This window comes from Berghia stephanieae, chromosome 4 (genome assembly GCF_034508935.2).
Source record: "Berghia stephanieae isolate SIO BIC M18660-M18661 chromosome 4, UCSD_Bste_1.3, whole genome shotgun sequence".
NCBI lineage: Eukaryota > Metazoa > Mollusca > Gastropoda > Nudibranchia > Aeolidiidae > Berghia > Berghia stephanieae.
In genome coordinates this window covers 1,681,644-1,699,355 of record NC_088363.1, presented here as the reverse complement: position 1 = coordinate 1,699,355, position 17,712 = coordinate 1,681,644, and the positions used below count along the sequence as shown (strand labels likewise).

Sequence of the window (17,712 nt, the reverse complement as noted above, 5' to 3'; positions counted from 1 at the left end):
AGGAGGAGGAGGAGGAGGAGGAGGAGGAGGAGGAGGAGGAGGAGGAGGAGGAGGAGGAGGAGAAGAAGAAGGAGGAGGAGAAGGAGAAGGAGAAGGAGAAGGAGAAGGAGAAGGAGAAGGCGAAGGCGAAGGCGAGGCGAAGGCGAAGCCGAAGCCGAAGGAGAAGGAGAAGGAGAAGGAGAAGGAGAAGGAGAAGAAGGAGAAGGAGAAGGAGAAGAAGAAGAAGAAGAAAGAAGAAGAAGAAAGAAGAAGAAGAAGAAGAAGAAGAAGAAGAAGAAAGAAGAAGAAGAAGAAGAAGAAGAAAGAAGAAGAGAAGAAGAAAGAAAAGAAGAAGAAAAGAAGAAAGAAGAAGAAGAAAGAAGAAGAAGAAGAAGAAAGAAAAGAAGAAGAAGAGAAGAAGAAGAAGAAGGAAGAAGAAGAAGAAAGAAAAGAGAAGAAAAAAGAAGAAGAAGAAGAAGAAGAAGAAGAAGAAGAAGAAGAAGAAGAAGAAGAAGAAGAAGAAGAAGAAGAAGAAGAAGAAGAAGAAGAAGAAGAAGAAGAAGAAGAAGAATTTGACAATAATATGTTGTGTTAATTTGAGAGTATTTCCATTACAACAATGAGCCCATAACAATCTGGGTTATCAGACCTTCAAATAAGTACACTTTGGACAGGACCAATTTAAGAAGTGCGGCTATGTGGTCTAAGTGGTAAGATACTCGCTTTCGGATCGGAAGGTCCTGAGTTTGGGCCTCTCTCGGCGCATTGTTGAGTCCTTAGAAAAGACTCTTTACTCTTTACAAGGCTGTCAACGGCTAGATACTCATTTTACACCTGAGTACGGTGAGAGAATGTGAGTAAATAGCCTTTTCCAAGGACTCAACTATGCGCCAAGCGAGGCTCGAACCCAGTACTTTCCGATCCGAAAGCGAGTGTCATACCATCAGACCACACATCCGCACTTAGGTTACTAAGTTTGTGTATCAGAATATTCTGCATAGCGACACAATCAGGTGTCATAAATAATAATTATGCTTTGTCCTGAAAACTCGAGTGTTTTTGCAGAGTAAGGCAGCTATCGACGTTCACTTATTTGCAGGTCTGATAACCCAATACCTTATGGGCTCATTGTTGCAATGGAAATATTATTTTTGACTCACTCAATCCTAGAGATGTATGATACTTTTCAAAATTGGAGAAAAAATGTATTAAAAATGAGCATGTACATACATAGTTTTATTCAACTACCATTAACATGAAAAAAACAAAAAAAAAACATTAGCTTTGATACTACGCCTATAATTTGTCTCAGAAAAATGTAATAAATAGGCATGGGGTAAAAGTAACCCCGGGTATACTACGGATATAGTCGGTGTTAGGGTTGAGTGAGTTAATGACGCAAAATATTGTCCATTACAAAAATATTAAACTAGGCCCATAAGTGGGTTCGGATGTCAGACCTGCATAAGTGTAAACGTCGGCAGTTATAAATAATCTTCATGGTGAATTCTTCAAGCCAAGAAATCACACTAAACAAAATGACACCTTACTCAATTCCTCAGTGCCAAAGCGAGCAATGACTCGTACTCTGGAAAAACCCATATTTTAAAATTTGGCCAGAAAACTCGTCCTTCAAATATCGATCGATTTAAATGACTCTCATCTTGGCAAAAAACTCTCAAACCCGGGACTTCGCTGAAGTCCCGGGTTTGAGAGTTTTTGCCAAGATGAGAGTCATTTAAATCGATCGATATTTGAAGGACGAGTTTTCTGGCCAAATTTTAAAATATGGGTTTTTCAGGATTACGGAAGTACAGGTATTTCACACACTGCACCCGCCAGTCAGGACAATAATGAGTACGAGACGCTGAAGACCGTGAAAAAAAAAATTGGGGGTAGAAGTACCTACAGGAAGGAAACAGAATAAGAAAGAAAAGAAACATCTCTACAATGCCAAAACGCTTTATTAAATTTTGGCTTAATTTTTTGCTTTATAATATATTATAATATCTATGTATCTATCTATAAAATGGCCCCCTATCTATCCAAAAAATTCTCAGACTTTAGACATCTATAAAAGGCTCAAGAAACGTGTTCGTATTTTCAGGTCTGTAAACCCGAATTGTTATGGGCTCATTGATATAATGGGATAGTAACCCTCTCAAATCAACGCAAAATATTATCCGTTAAAACAACACTGCTAAATCAAACTCAGCGTTCAGTTTAGTTATTAGACCTGAAAATATAGTGTACCTTGGTCCCAACAATTCTTTGAAGTCTCAGGTTTAAAATTTTTTGAACAAGTTGGGGACCGTTTTGTTCGATCAATATGAAAATAAGGAATAAAACATTTCTGGCAACAATGAAAAACAAAGATGTTTCGTCAAAGAACAATGGACAGTACCCCCCCCCCTCCCCCCTCCCCCCTTCCTCTTCTTCTTTCTTTCCTCTCTTGTGTGGCTATGTGGTCTAGTAGTATGACACTCGCTTCCGATCGGAAGATCCTGGGTTCGAGTCTCGCTCGGCGCATAGCCGAGTCCTTGGAAAAGACTCTTTACTCACATTCTCTCATCGTACTCAGGTGAAGAATGAGTACCTGGCCGTTAACAGCGTTTTCTCTGTCGAAAAAAAAATTGTAATATCGCCTAAAAGGCGTCATGTCTCGTTCTCCGTGTAATCTGTTGTTGTTTGTCAGGGATCCTTTGTAAAGCGCTTTGAGCACATTTAGTGGATATTGCGGTATATGAAAGCCCTAGATTTTTCTTTGGCATACATTCCCCATTCCCTCTCTCTTCTCTCTCTCCCCCCCCCCCCCCCCCTCCTTCCCTTATTTATTTGTATACACACCAGCTATTTAATCCCTACAATGCGCACTCCAATCAACACCTGGTTTGAAACCAGTTCATGTAACATGTCATTCTGCGCATGTCAGAGGAGTTCTTTTCCGATTTGTTGATTCCACATCCGGTGGTGGAAGCCGTTTCCCCAACTCACTGCATCTGCTTCTGTCTTTGAACTCAGTTCTAAATTATTCAATTATTTTAAATTTCGAGGCGATAAAAGTTCCAATTAATTTATATATCTGTTTCTCTTTTTCCAACACAATTATATTTTCTGTGGGTGTTTTTGTTGTTGTTTATTTGTTTTGTTTTTGTTTTTAATGTCGAATTTGCCTAATTGGTTCATTATCCTCTGTCATTTTCTCTACAAAAATTAATGACTTAATGAATGATTTTATGGCATTCTTGGTTTTCCTTTCTTTATCTATAGAATTATTGGCTTGTATATAGTGCAATATCCCCTAAATGTGCTTAAAGCTCTTAAAGCCCTAAACCAAGAGCAACGCAACGCATAACATGAAGGACGAGGCATTTTTAGATCAAATTTAGATCATAGTGCGACTCAACCCTGGGACTTACAGGTTACAAGCCAAATAATGTCACACATGTGAGGCTATGTGGTCTTGTGGTATGACACTCGCTTTCGGATCGGAAGGTCCTGGGGTTCGTGCCTCGCTCAGCGCATAGTTGAGTCCTTGGAGAAGGCTCTATACGCATATTATCTCACTGTACTCAGGCGTAACATGAGTACTTGGCCGTTAACAGTTTGTCTCTGTCGGAAAAAAAAATTGGAATATCGCCAAAAGGCGTCATGTCTCGTTCTACATGTTACGTGTTACTGTTGGTCAGGGACCCCCTTGTAAAGCGCTTTGAGCCCAATTAGTGGATATCGCGCTATATAAAAGCTCACATTTTTTGTTTACACAAGCCACTAGACCACAAAGCGACACGATTGACTACAAGAATGTCTTGGATATTTTGAGCGGATGGTTTGGCTCCTTCTATGAACTCATTGCGGCTATGTGGTCTAGTGGTATGACACTCGCTTTTGGATCGGAAGGTCCTGGGTTCGAGCCTCGCGCTCGGCGCATAGTTGAGTCCTTGGAAAAGGCTCTTTTTACTCACATTCTCTCATCGTACTCAGGTGTAAAATGAGTACCTGGCCATTAACAGCGTTGTCTTTGTCCGAAAAATTGTAATATAGCCTAACAGGCGTCATGTCCCGTCCTACATGTTAAATGTTGCTGTTGATCAGGGACCCCTTGTAAAGCGCTTTGAGCACATTTCAGTGGATATTGCACTATATAAAGCTCAATTATTTTTTTTAAATTTTAATTTTTTGTTTGTTTTCATTTTTTTAAAGGGAGTTTTACGGCACTTGCGACACTTGTAGGTCATTTCAGCGTCAGGAAAAAGGAAGGTGAAGAGGGAAATGTTCTAGGTCTGAAGTTAAAGCACTAAAGAAAAAGTAAGACATCGGGGACTGGACCGAATAGCGAATAGAAGATTCCACGAGCAAAGAATCCCGCCATTGAGAAAGCACTCAAATGTTTACAAAGTAAACTTTAAACTTGTAAACTAGAACATTTATTTAGCGCAATATCCACTAAATGTGCGTAAAGCGGTTTTCAAAGGGTCCCTGGTCGACAGTAACATTTAACATGTAGGACGGAACATGACGCCTGTTAGGCGATAATACACATTTTTTCAGACAGAGACAACGTTGTTAACGACCAGGTACTCATTTTACACAAGAGGGCGGCAAAAGAATGTTAGTAAAGAGCCTTTTCCAAGGACTCAATTATGCGCCGCTCAGACCGAGATTCGAACTTTGGCCTTATATTTTTTTAGGACAAAGACAGCGCTGTTAACGGCCAGGTACTCATTTTGCACATGAGTACGATGAGAGAATGTGAGTAAAGAGACTTTTCCAAGGACTCAACTATGCGCCGAGCGAGGCTCGAACCCAGGACCTTCCGATCCGAAAGCGAGTGTCATACCACAAGACCATATTGCCACACAAGATAGCGTGGCGGTATCGGGAACTTGTTCCAATGTCAAACCGTAGACGTTCAAGAACACCGTATGATTCTATTTATCAAACACAACGCAATATTTATTTTTTATCAAACACATTTATTTTAGATTGAAAACATCACTATGACAAAAGATGACCCTCTTTGACAAAAAATAATAATAATAATAAATGATAAAAATAATAAAATGAAATGATAATTAAAATAAACAATTTAAAAATCGCATTTTTAATGACATGTTATTGAGAAGAAAAACGAAACACATTTAGTCAATATCGTATTCATTGAGTTTGGTTGTAATATCGGAATAACATTTTTACTTTATTTAAATCGATTTTATACATATCATTATTATTATCATTTGAGTGCATTGATATCGATATGTTGGTATTTGGTATTAGAGTGATACTATGATAAACATGAGGACCCAATTTACAATGTACAATATACAGATTTCTGTACAGAAATAATGAAATAAATTCAAACAAGTCTATCATTTCATGATTTACCGCCATAATTTATACACACAAAACGCATTTTTAAAAGTTTGGCTAGAAAATTGTGACGTCACATTATCTTGATCCATTGCTTTTCATAAAGTGGGTCACTTTGAGCACATTTAGCAATGTGACCAATGACCTAGAACACATGGAAAGTTAATATAGATAGTATGCAGATGACGTCACCCAGGCCTTTGTTATTGTTTTTGCCATCCGCGTTTGTGAGTTGTTCTCACTAAACTGTATTAACAAGACTATAAAAGTTCATGGTTACACAGAGTTTGTGTGTTGGTCCGTTATACTTCCGGATGGCAATGTTGTGAACTCCTTGGCCAAGCGCATTCTATCTATAGATCATGCCCATTAACCAGTAGATATATGACCAACTAAAACATGGAATTCGTGACACACCTTCACACGTGCTCGGACAAACATAGTTGTTTGTTTATAAACAATTACGTGAATGAAATCGTCCTCTCTCTGATCATTGTTATTTATTGTTGTTATCTATAAATAGTTCGAAGATGACGTCACTCAGGTCTTTGTTATTGTTTTTTTGCCATCCGCGTTTATGAGTAATGCTCACTGAACTGTATTTACCCGACTATAAACGTTCATGGATACACACACGTTACCAAATTCTCTCATTATAATAATTAAGTAGTCATAGTTCAATCACCAATATGATGATAGAAAAAGAAATTGAATGAAAAACAACAAATACAAGAAAAAAAATCAAAACAAACAAACCACAGAAATAAAAACAAAAGAAAACAAAACAAACAAAAAACCAAAAAAAAAAAAAACCCTCAAACAAACCAGCAAAACAACAGACTAACTTTTACCCTAGTTTTCATAACAGTTGCTTTTGTAAGGGCGTTTGCTGGGGGGGGGGGGGGGGGGGGGGGGAGTCATACCCATGACGTAACGGCATTCAGAAACGTTTCGGGTGTTTCTTTGTCAGCAATCATTACGAAGAGTGTAATATAGGTAAGATTCCAATGAGTTTTGTGTGTGGACAGAGGTTTTAGGTAAAAAGTAAGACAAAAGAGCGTGTAGGTAACGATTGTTATGTTACCAAGAGCTCTCTCTTCCCGCTTTTGGTGAAGCCACACATCTTCCGTCTTCTACTTGTATTTTCTTCATTGTATCATTAAGCCTAGCGCGCTTGATACACGCGGAGCACACCCACCTCGCTGTCTCGCCTGGCACGCGACAATAGCATTGCGGTTAATAGAAGTGAGAGCTCTTGGTAACTACGTTACCCTACACACTCTTTGGTAAGACTTTATTTCAAATGACACACACACACACACACACACACACACACGCACAAAAACACAAACTCACACTATTCGATATTTATCTTTCCCTTAAAACAATATAACATCCAATTTGTTGATAAAGGGAAAAATTGAAATATTCATTCAATTTATTATATTTTTTTTTTACATGCGTGTTTGATTGAGTGGTGATGAAAACAGCGATAACGATAATGATAACGATGAATGCGATACATCTTATTATAATCAGGAGGGGGGGGGGGTTGACATGTGGAGGAGGGGGGAGGGGGAGGTGCGAGGACTAATGAGAAATATGGTAGCTGTAATGATTGACAATGAATATCATTATAATGATGATTGAATGAATGAATGAATGACTTGTCAATCATGCGAATGTGAACACGAATCAATGACAATCATAGAATCAGTTACATAATACATAACAGTGTAATAAAATGTCATCCTATTATTATCATTATTATTATTATTATGTGAGGTGCTCTAGGGAAAAGGTCTACAGGTCGACAGATTGGACATTTTTGGGCAACATGGTTCAGCGGAGTAAGGTCTTTGCTTCATGCCCAAAAGGTACCGAGTTCGACTACCCGCCTCGTTGTGTGGCTGGCCTTGAGCAAGTCACCTCCTCGCCCTAGCTCACTTTGCGGCTGACGCAAATCCAGTCTTCCCTTGGAATAGACCCTAAAGACAAATTTCCCCCTGGGGATGAATAGGGAATGAGATTAGAGGAAGAGTAGCGTCCCTTGATTGGGCGTCACCCATAGTCTGTGACGTCACCGGCGGAAAAGTTATTAGAGAGAGAACGTCATGTTGGTTGTGCGCATGCGTCTCTCGTGACATGGTGTTAAAAGTCTGCACCAGTCAGAAAGTCACTCCTGCACATTTTATAGATTTCCAAAATTGGAGAGACAGACAAACCGTTCTCAAAAAGGACGTCCATCAATCCATGGACCACTTCACTGGTAGAGCACCTCACATTGAAAACAATACAATATCAACGTTGATAATATATTCTAATACTGACAGTCCCAAGTGTGAGGCAAACAAAAAGTAAACATTACGATTGTCATTTTAATTTAATAGTTATCAAAATTCCTCATAAAAGTCATAACATACGCATAAATTTACATAGAAATATCGTCATTATCTTAATCATAAAACAACATTTTTCAGTATTGTCTTTGGACAGGAAATAAAAATTATAATATTTCAATTCAATATCGATTATTGTCATAATATTTAAATGGGTTTATTTATTCATGGAATTTTGAGAAACATTTAATAGAAAATATCAACATGTCACATTTATTTGTGTTGTTTCGATATCATATCGATATATTTAATATAAGTAAATATAAATTTATCTACAGTTGAAATGTGTCATATTGTTAAGACATTAATAATCAAATTTCATTGATCTCTCTCTCTCTCTCTATCTCTCTCTCTCTATCTATCTATATCTATCTATCTCTCTATCTCTCTCTCTCTCCTTCGCTCTCTCTCTCTCTCTCTCACAAAAAAATAATAATGTGAAGTTGAATGTAAGCTTCAATTTAATTACAAAAAACAGATCATATGAACGTTTCGGATTTCCCCTTTATCAACAAAACAGGATGAATGAAACACCACAGATGAATGAGATGATGTTTCATTCATCCTATTTTGTTGATAAAGGGGAAACCCGAAACGTTCATTTGATCTGTTTTTGTAATTAAATTGAAGCTTACATTCTTCAACTTCACATTATTATTTATTTCTTCGAGCTTCGAGCAGCAACATTTCCACTCTCTCTCACACATACACACAAACCTACACTCTCTCTCCCTCCCTCCCTCTCTTCCGTTTTATCTCTCTATATAGGTGTATACCTCAATGTCAATATATATAATTTTATGGCGCCAGGACTCAAAAGACGGCATTGTTCTGGCATAACCTATAAAAAAAAAAAGACAAAACAAACCAAATCACGTACTAGAAATTTTGACCAGGAAACTCGTCCTTCAAATAATATAGATCGATCCCAATGACCCCAATATGGACAAAAACTCTCAAACCTGGGACTTTCGCGAAGACTTCTGTTAAGTCACAAGTTTGAGAGTTTTTGACAAAATGAGGGTCACTTTAATCGCTCAATAGTTGATTGTAGGACGAGTTTTCTGGCCAAAATTTTCAATATGTGTTTTGTGTGTGTGTGCTAAAGTCGTTGACCCAATCTGGCACCAAAACATTTAACATTATCATTAAGACCATAATATTTTCATCATCATTATTATTATTATAATCATTGAATTTTTTTTGGACAAGAGTATTATCTATTTTTTTAAATTAACAAATTACGGCCTTCCGCCACGGCACCATGTGATCCCGTCACGTGGGCATTTCATGAAGGAATATAGACAGTTCGAAGATGACGTCACTCAGGTCTTTGTTATTGGTTTTTTTTTTTGCCATCCGCGTTTATGAATAATGCTCACTGAACTGTATTAACCCGACTATAAATGTTCATGGATACACACAGTTTTGTGTGTTGGCCCGTTATACTTCCGGATGGCAATGTTATGAGCTTCTTAGCCAAACGCATATCATCTATAGATTATAATCCATCAAACAAGATGTCTGATGTCAACAGGAATCACCCGCCATGTTGTCCGAGTGAGAAAATTGGGGGATTAATAAACATCTGAACAAGTGTTTATAAAAGATGCCAGACAAAAGAAGAAAGAAAAATACAAGGAAAAAAAAAATAATATCCCCAAAAAATCAGTCGACTTCGACTGAAGATTGTACCTCAGACCGGGGGTTAATAATCTTGCCCAAGGAAAAAGACAACTATTATAATAACACTGTAATTATCATGCCTATTTTGTTTGAATCAAATCGGAGTCGTGTTCCATTCACGTGCGTGGTGGCGGGCAGAGCACGTTGACACATACATACACTTTTCAACGTAACTTTAACTCACTCACTCCTAGAAATGTTTGCTACTTTTCAAAATGGGGGGGAAAATGTATTTAAAATGATCATTTCCGTAGATGGCTTTATTCAACTACCATTATTAACATGAAAAAACTAAAAACATTAGCTTTGATACTACGCCTATAATTTGTCTCAGAAAAATGTAATAAATAGGCATGGGGTAAAAGTAACCCCGGGTAAACTACGGATATAGTCGGTGTTAGGGTCGAGTGAATTAACGATTCATCATAATGGGGGTCCGGTTAGCTCAGTTGGTAGAGCACATGCTCATATGCAAAAGGGGTCCTAGATCAATCCCGGGTGATCGAGATTGTTTTCTGACCCCTCCCCCTCCACCTCCCCACTGTCCACACAGCAGTGATTAGGTAGCTGGGTCTGGCAATATCTGGCGGAAAGTGCTTTGCGATAGACCAGCTGTCCAGTCCAAAGGGTAGCAAACAATTGCAACTATCCGTTTCAGTTATAGAAACCGAAATAAGCTCCAGTTCCATGGATCCATTGGTTCTGAAAGACAACTTTTTAAAGAATTTTTTTTTTTTTAATCGGCATTTTGATTGGACTATGAAAGCGAAAGTTGGAACAAAAATGATAGATGGATTAATGAATGCCCCCTCCCCCCCCCCCCTTTCCGATAACCTATCTGCACAACTCAAGATAGAAAAATGTTTAAGTTGTGTATGGAACAGTGCCAGATAAAGAAAAAAAAACCCAGAAAAAAAGAAAAAAAAAACAGAAAAAGAAAGAATCCTAAACTATCGACCTGCCTAGAATGGGGAACTTATGACGTATGTACAATAGTCAAAATGAAAGTGATATCAAGAGCTATGGAAGCGCTTGCTCACGGAACACATGTCAGTATTGATATAATAATATATATTCATCTAGCACGTATGTGTGTGTGTGTGTGTGTGTGTGTGTGTGTGTGTGTGTGTATGTGTGAATTATCTATTTACATATCGGAGCCGGCGACAATGGGATGATATTGGAATTTGACTGGTGAAGGTGAACCGGGGCTACGGCTGCGTCCAGTGGTGAAGGGTTCGAACCCCTCTCGTCTGTGTGGTGGTCTGTCGGGAAGGTTGGCATCTGAAAAGAGATTGGATGTGGAGTATTTCAAACAATTGAATGACATTGTAAAATTGAAACAAACAAACATGATCTCTCTCTCTCTCTCTCTCTCTCTCTCTATCTCTCTCTCTCTCTCTCTCTCTCTCTCTCTCTCTCTCTCTCCTATCTATTTATCTTCTTATCTATCTACTATCTCTCTCATCTTCTTCTATCTATCTATCTATCTATCTATCTATCTCTATTCTATCTTTATCTATCTATCTATCTATCTATCTATCTATTCTACTATCTTAATCCACTCTATCTATTTATCTATCTATATCTATCTATCTATCTAATCCTATCTAATCTCTATCTCTATCTATCTATCTATCTATCACTATCTATCTATCTATCTATCTATCTATCATCATCTATCTATCTATCTATCTATCTATCTATCCTATATCTACATACACACAACTATCTATATCATCAATCTATACTACCATAATAGATAATAATATATAACAACAACAACAACAACAACAACAACAATAATAATAATAATAATAATAATAATAATAATAATATAATAATAATAATAATAATAATGATGATGATGATGATGATGATGATGATGATGATGATGATGATGATGATGATGATGATGATGATGATATTCCCACCCACCTGATTTCCTCTCGGACTCAATGGACACTGACGTATTCAACGGTTTGTCTGGAGAATCACTCTCTAACGTACCCGATTCTGGAAATAATCGAATAATAGAAATGATTACATGAATAGAAATTGACGCATACCTATTTGCAGGTCTGGTAATCTAATGAGGAAAGCTGAAAACATATCCAAGGGCCCTTCCTGCAAAAAAAAAAAAAACATCTCTACGACCATCCCGTCAAGAGGATGAGGTGAGATCAAGTGAGGTGGTTGAGCTAAATCATCTCTACGACCATCCCGTCAAGAGGATGAGGTGAGATCAAGTGAGGTGGTTGAGCTTTTATGACCTATTATATAGGGCATTAACCGCTCAACGTGCTCAAAGCGCTTTTCATAACATCCAAAGATGAGTAAAAGCCGTCTGTCTGTATATGATACATAGCAAGCTGTTTGAGATCCTGTAAATGTATGCTATTGTAAATATATGCTATATTGATAAGACATGCAAAGGATAAGTTCAATGTTAAGCCTTAAATAATACAAAAAAAGATTTTTAAAATTCCAGACATCTCCAAACCAATGCCAGATAGGGCTCACCCATACCAACACCATCATCATCATTATCATCATTATCATCATCATCGTCATCATCATCATCATCATCATCATCATTATTATCATCATCATCATCATCATCATCATCATCATCATTCAAATTGGATATCTCAAGACATCCAAAGATGAGTAAAAACCGTCTGTGGACGATACGACATTACAAGCTATCTGAGATCATGAAATAACATGCTATGTATAAGACATTTAAAGAACAAGTCCAAAGTTTAGCCTTAAATAAGACCCCCCAAAAAAAAATAATTTAAAAATCAATAATACCAGACATCTGCAAACAAATTCCAGGTTAGTCTCACTCATACCTTGTGTATTTCGGACAACAGGTTCTGGGCTGGACTCCGATTGTGTGTGGTCATTTTTGGGCATCTGAGTTGTCAGTTCCTGGGCCTCCTCTGGAAGAAGCTTCAGGGCGTTCTTCAGTCTCCTCACTCGGCGCTGGAAAAACTCTGAAAAGACACAACAACAACAACAACATCAACTTCAACTTCAACTTCAAACGAGCTCATTGAATCCACCTCTCCCGTAACAATCAACTCTTCTGCTGGACTAGCCACGGCTTCGCAGGGCACTTCACAACCAACCTTCAGTTCTTGCTGTTTCCTCTCCTACCCTTCTTCGTTACAACATCAACAACAACAACAAAACCCATTAGGATATGTAGAATTCTGGAAAGATGTGTTTGTAACAGTGCCAGAAAAAAGCAGAAAGAAAGATACCAGATAGATTCGTTCCCAAAAAAAAAAAGAAAAAAAAGAAAGGAAAAATTCAGCCTGCTTCGTCTGGGGATCGAACCTCTGACCGGTAATACGCTTCAACAGTCGTGACGTCACTTCCCTCGTAATAACACATAGTAACTTAGTAACTGGTCTTAAACTATCGGAACGATGGCGGACGACCTTATGAAATATTTCTCCAACGAGCATAAAAGTGTATCCAGAGGAGAAAAACATTATAAATCTGACCATGTTTTGACTTTTATACAATCTGATCAAATGACATGTGGAAAAGTTCTAGCCAGCATGAAGAATAAAAAATACCGATTTCTTTGTTTAGAACCAAGCTGCTCGTTGCTGGGCGGACGTGACATCAGACTATTGAATCCTATCTGGGCGGTGGTTTGATTTAAAAATGAATACATAACATTGTCTATTTTTAAAAGATAATTTTTTAATTAAATAAAATTTTAAAAAATATAGATATGCCCTTCTGCGTGTCACTGTGAGATGCCATCGTCTGGGCATTCCATGAAGAAGTATAGATAATCCATCAAACAAGAGACTGATGTCATAAAGAATCCCTCAAATTGTCCAAAGTGAGCAAATTGGCAGGGGGGGGGGGGGCGGTAATACTCTTGACCAAGAAGAAAAAGAAAAGAAAAACAAACAAAAGTACAATGCCTTAACCGCTAGGCCACCTCGCCACACCCCCTCCCCTCCCTTAAAAAAACTTGAGCTTTTATATAGCAAAATATCCACTTAACGTGCTCAAAGCGCTTTACAATGGATCCCAAGCCAACAGCAACATTTAACATGTAAAACGAGGCATGACGCCTGTTAGGCGATATTACATTTTTTTTTTCGAACAGGGACACCGTTGTTAACGGCCAGGTACTTATTTTACACCTGAGTACGGTGAGAGAATGTGACTCAATTTGCGCCGAGCGATGCTCGAACCCAGGACCTTCCGATCCGGAAGCGAATGTCATACCACAAGACCACATAGCCGCACTTGGTGCTGTCTATATTAAAAGGAAATAATTATTTTTAGTATTATAGCATCCTTCAAACTTCACGTCTCGTTCTACGTTACGTGTTATTGTTGGCTGTGGACACCTTGTAAAGCGCCTTGGTCACACAAACCTAACGGATTTTGCTCTGTATCAAATTATTATCCTTTGTATGAATCGTGAACGTACATTATACTTTGAGTAATCCTCTTCCTACCGACACATTCCCCTTCTGCAAAGACTCAATAAGATAAACTATTATAAAAACATTACACTTTGTTTTGATAAAAGATATTTCTGAACTTTTCTCTTTGCTGCTTTTCGGTGTTGCCAGTTTGGAGTTTTAAAACCAAATTTTAAAACTTGGTGTTTCTTTTCTTGTTTTATATCTATCAGATATGGAAAAATTAGGCTTAGCATTTTTCCTTTTTCTTTTTCAATCACGAAATTTTATCAAAAGTAGTCAAGTAAATGCTCACTGCGATACATTCTAATTTTCACCTCTAAACTTGCAAGACAATGTAAGATTAATTTTACCAAATCAAGACACTCATTATGTTAGGGATAGGAAAATTATTATTATTAATGTATATTTAAGAAGAAAAATGTGATGCATAGGGAGATATAATATAACATTTATTTCTAATTATTTGGCATTCTTCTATGACTTGTTTAGCTTCTCTCACAAAATTAATCTGGCAGTCCATGTTACTTTCTTTGAAATTCATTCAACGTATATTATTTTGTTTGAAAAATAAGGAAAACAGAATTATACATCTAAATATTTGAAATAAACGAGTTGTATCAAAACAAAGACACAGAAATGGTAACACATCATTCGACGAATCTTTTGATCTCTCAATTCCAGACTTGTAAAATGTACAAGACGAACCTTTGTTCTGCCGTACTTTGTAAAAACACGTATCTAAAATTTTGGCCAGAAAACTCGTCCTTCCAATAACGATCGTTTAAAATGATCCTCATCATTGCAAAAAAAAAAAATAAATAAATAAATAAAAAATAAATAAATAAAACATCTCTCAAACATGGGACCTCGCGAGGTAGTAGTTGTAGTAGTAGTAGTAGTTGTAGTAGTAGTTGTTGTAGTAGTAGTAGTAATAGTAGTAGTAGTAGTAGTAGTAGTAGTAGTAGTAGTAGTAGTAGTGTAGTAGTAGTTGAGTAGTAGTAGTAGTAGTAGTATGTATAGTAGTAGTAGTAGTAGTAGTAGTAGTTGTAGTAGTAGTAGTAGTAGTAGTAGTAGTAGTAGTAGTAGTAGTAGTAGTAGTAGTAGTAGTTAGTAGTATGTATTAGTTGTAGTAGTAGTAGTAGTAGTAGAGTAGTAGTAGTAGTAGTAGTAGTAGTATTAGTAGTAGTATTAGTAGTAGTAGTAGTATTAGTAGTAGTAGTAGTAGTAGTAGTAGTAACGTGTTTTTATTGTTGTTTTTGTGTGTGTGTGTGTGGGGGGGGGGGGGGGGGTTCAGTGTTGCTTATTTCTGGATTTCTATTTTAAACAATTTCCAACAAACTGACTTTGGATTCAAAGATCAGACTAGTCAAAAACGGAAACAAGTTGAAAACAAGTCGAGTTTCACATAAATCGTATAGATATTATTCGTTTATTTATTCCAGTGCAAACTTTCCTCTCGCTGCCGACTTGTTTTGTGTAAACATGTAAAATAAACAAAAGGTACATGGATACATTCTAGCCTGCTTCAAAGTGGAAAAAAATTGTAGTTTTATTGAAAAAAATTGTAGTTTTCTTGAGCTTTTTGTTATATGGCGCAATATCCATTAAATGTGCTCAAAGCGCTTTTCAACGAGTCACTGACTAACAGCAACACGTAACATGTTGAACGAGGCATGACTACTACTGAGCAGAAGGGGCCGGGGGAGGGAGGGAGGGGGGGGGGGGGGGTATATTTTAAACAATCGATAGTTCATTTTTGAAAGTGGAAGATTTCTAGTCAAAATTTGTAAAATTGTTTTTCTTTTGTAAAGAGTAAGGATAAAGGAGTGGTATGTTGTGAATGAGATGGGGTGAAGAGATGCATGTTTTGTTGGTTACGCATTTGTCATGGGAAAACATTGAGATTGAGACGTCTGGAAAAAAATTCAACAACCCAATACATTATGGTCTATGTGGGGTGGGGTGGTTGGGGGGTGGGGGGAGGGTGTTAATATATTAATATGGATAAACAATAATCGCATAAAGACAGCGCTTATCTAGGAATTTTGTTGTATATTTTATTACCATACCATAGGCGTCTTACAAAAATATTTATTTCTCATAGCGGGAGGCGTTTGTACATTTATCAGATAAACACAGCACACGCAATCCCACAATATTATGTGCTAGTATTCTGTGCGTCGTTGTTTGTTTGTTTCTTGTTTTCTTGGGGGGGGGGGGGTGGAATAGGAGGGTATTTGGTCTTGTGGTATGACACTCGTTTTCGTATCGGAAGGTCCTGGGTTCGAGCCTCGCTTAGTTGAGTCCTTGGAAAAGGCTCTTTACTCACATTCTCTCGAAAGCGAGTGTCATATCACTAGACCACATAACCGTATCTAACAAAGCTATCGACCCCATTACTACTGGGTGACAGGAAATTCAGAAGAGAATATTATCTCAACTTCACCAGGACTCGATCTCTGTCCCTTTGCGTGTGAAGCGAGTGCTCTACCAACTGAGTTATCGGGGTCATTATGGTAGATGAATAGTTGAAAAAAATGTGTTCTGGCCAAAATGAAGGAGATGTGTTGTGTCGGTGTGCTGCAATGGTGTGGATAAACAACTGGGGTTTGTTTGTCATAGATGGGGCTGGTCGTTATAACATACGTCTACTGTTTGATGGGTGTTGTATGTGTATGGGTGGATGTATGGATTGGTTAATAGATAGATGGATGGATGGATAGATGGGTGGATGGATGGATGGGTGTATGGATGGATGGATGGGTGGATGGATGGGTAGATGGATGGATGGATGGGTGGATGGATGGATGGATGGGTGGATGGATGGATGGATATATGGGTGTATGGATGGATGGATAGATGGATAAATGGATGGGTGGGTGGGTGGATGGATGGATGGATAGATGGATGGATGGGTGGATGTTTTGGCGGAAGGATGGATGCAAAGGATAGCTGGATAGCTAGGTAGATAGATACACAAAATATGCAGATAGATACATAGACAGACAAATAGATAGATAGATAGATAGACAGACAGACATATATATATATATATATATATATATATATATATATATATATATATTATATATATACATATACATATATATATATATATATATATATATATATATATATATATATATATATATATATAATAGAGTAGAACTATATATTAAATATATTCATAAATTATTAATATCTAGATCACCTGACAGAGGGCATTAAGTGGAGGTTGAACATGAAAAAACATGGCGGGTGATAAAAACAAGAACAATTATTATCACTGAAAGACAATGAATGACACGGCCAGTCCAATGTATTATTATAACACGAATAAAGTTGAGTACGAAGCGGAAGGGGGCGTGACGAAAGACAGACGAAGTGAATCGGGGTTCTGGTTTTGTTGTCAAAATATTCCAGGATCATAATTTTGTTGTTTCGCATTTGAAAGCAATCGTGGATGTTATTCCAGCGTATGCTGGAATCTGTTCTGGTGTGGAATGAATGGAACGTCTCGAAGATTGAGACAAAGTGGCCAGATATATTTTGTATGTAATAATGCCAATCGTCATGGACAAAATGCTAAATAATATTTTGGAAGAAAAAATAGGTCAAATTTATATAATAATCGTAGCCTGATATCAAATTATATCAAAGCTGAAATAAATTTTGAGTTTATCTAAAATCCCATTTAATGAAGCAAATTATTTATTTAATGCGCATATCTAGTTCTTGGGCGCCATAGGGCTTTAACCGTTAAATAAACGTCAGTTTTAGTTGTTTGCTATCCTCTAGACAGGATTTTA

General features: G+C 37.4%; 1 protein-coding gene across 2 annotated transcripts in view; it reads right to left on the bottom strand.

Annotated features, from left to right (window-relative positions):
• Nucleotides 1-10,525: 10,525 nt before the first annotated feature.
• Nucleotides 10,526-17,712, bottom strand: part of LOC144969888 (uncharacterized) — a 158,893-nt gene continuing 151,706 nt past the window's right edge. For both annotated transcript variants that reach the window (XM_078908935.1, XM_078908936.1), the window contains exons 10-12: nt 12,293-12,436; nt 11,373-11,450; nt 10,526-10,718 (exon numbers count right to left, since the gene is read on the bottom strand). In XM_078908935.1, coding sequence (XP_078765061.1) covers nt 10,582-10,718; nt 11,373-11,450; nt 12,293-12,436 — 359 coding nt within the window. In that variant the 3' untranslated portion in view covers nt 10,526-10,581. The remainder of the gene's footprint in view (nt 10,719-11,372; nt 11,451-12,292; nt 12,437-17,712) is intronic.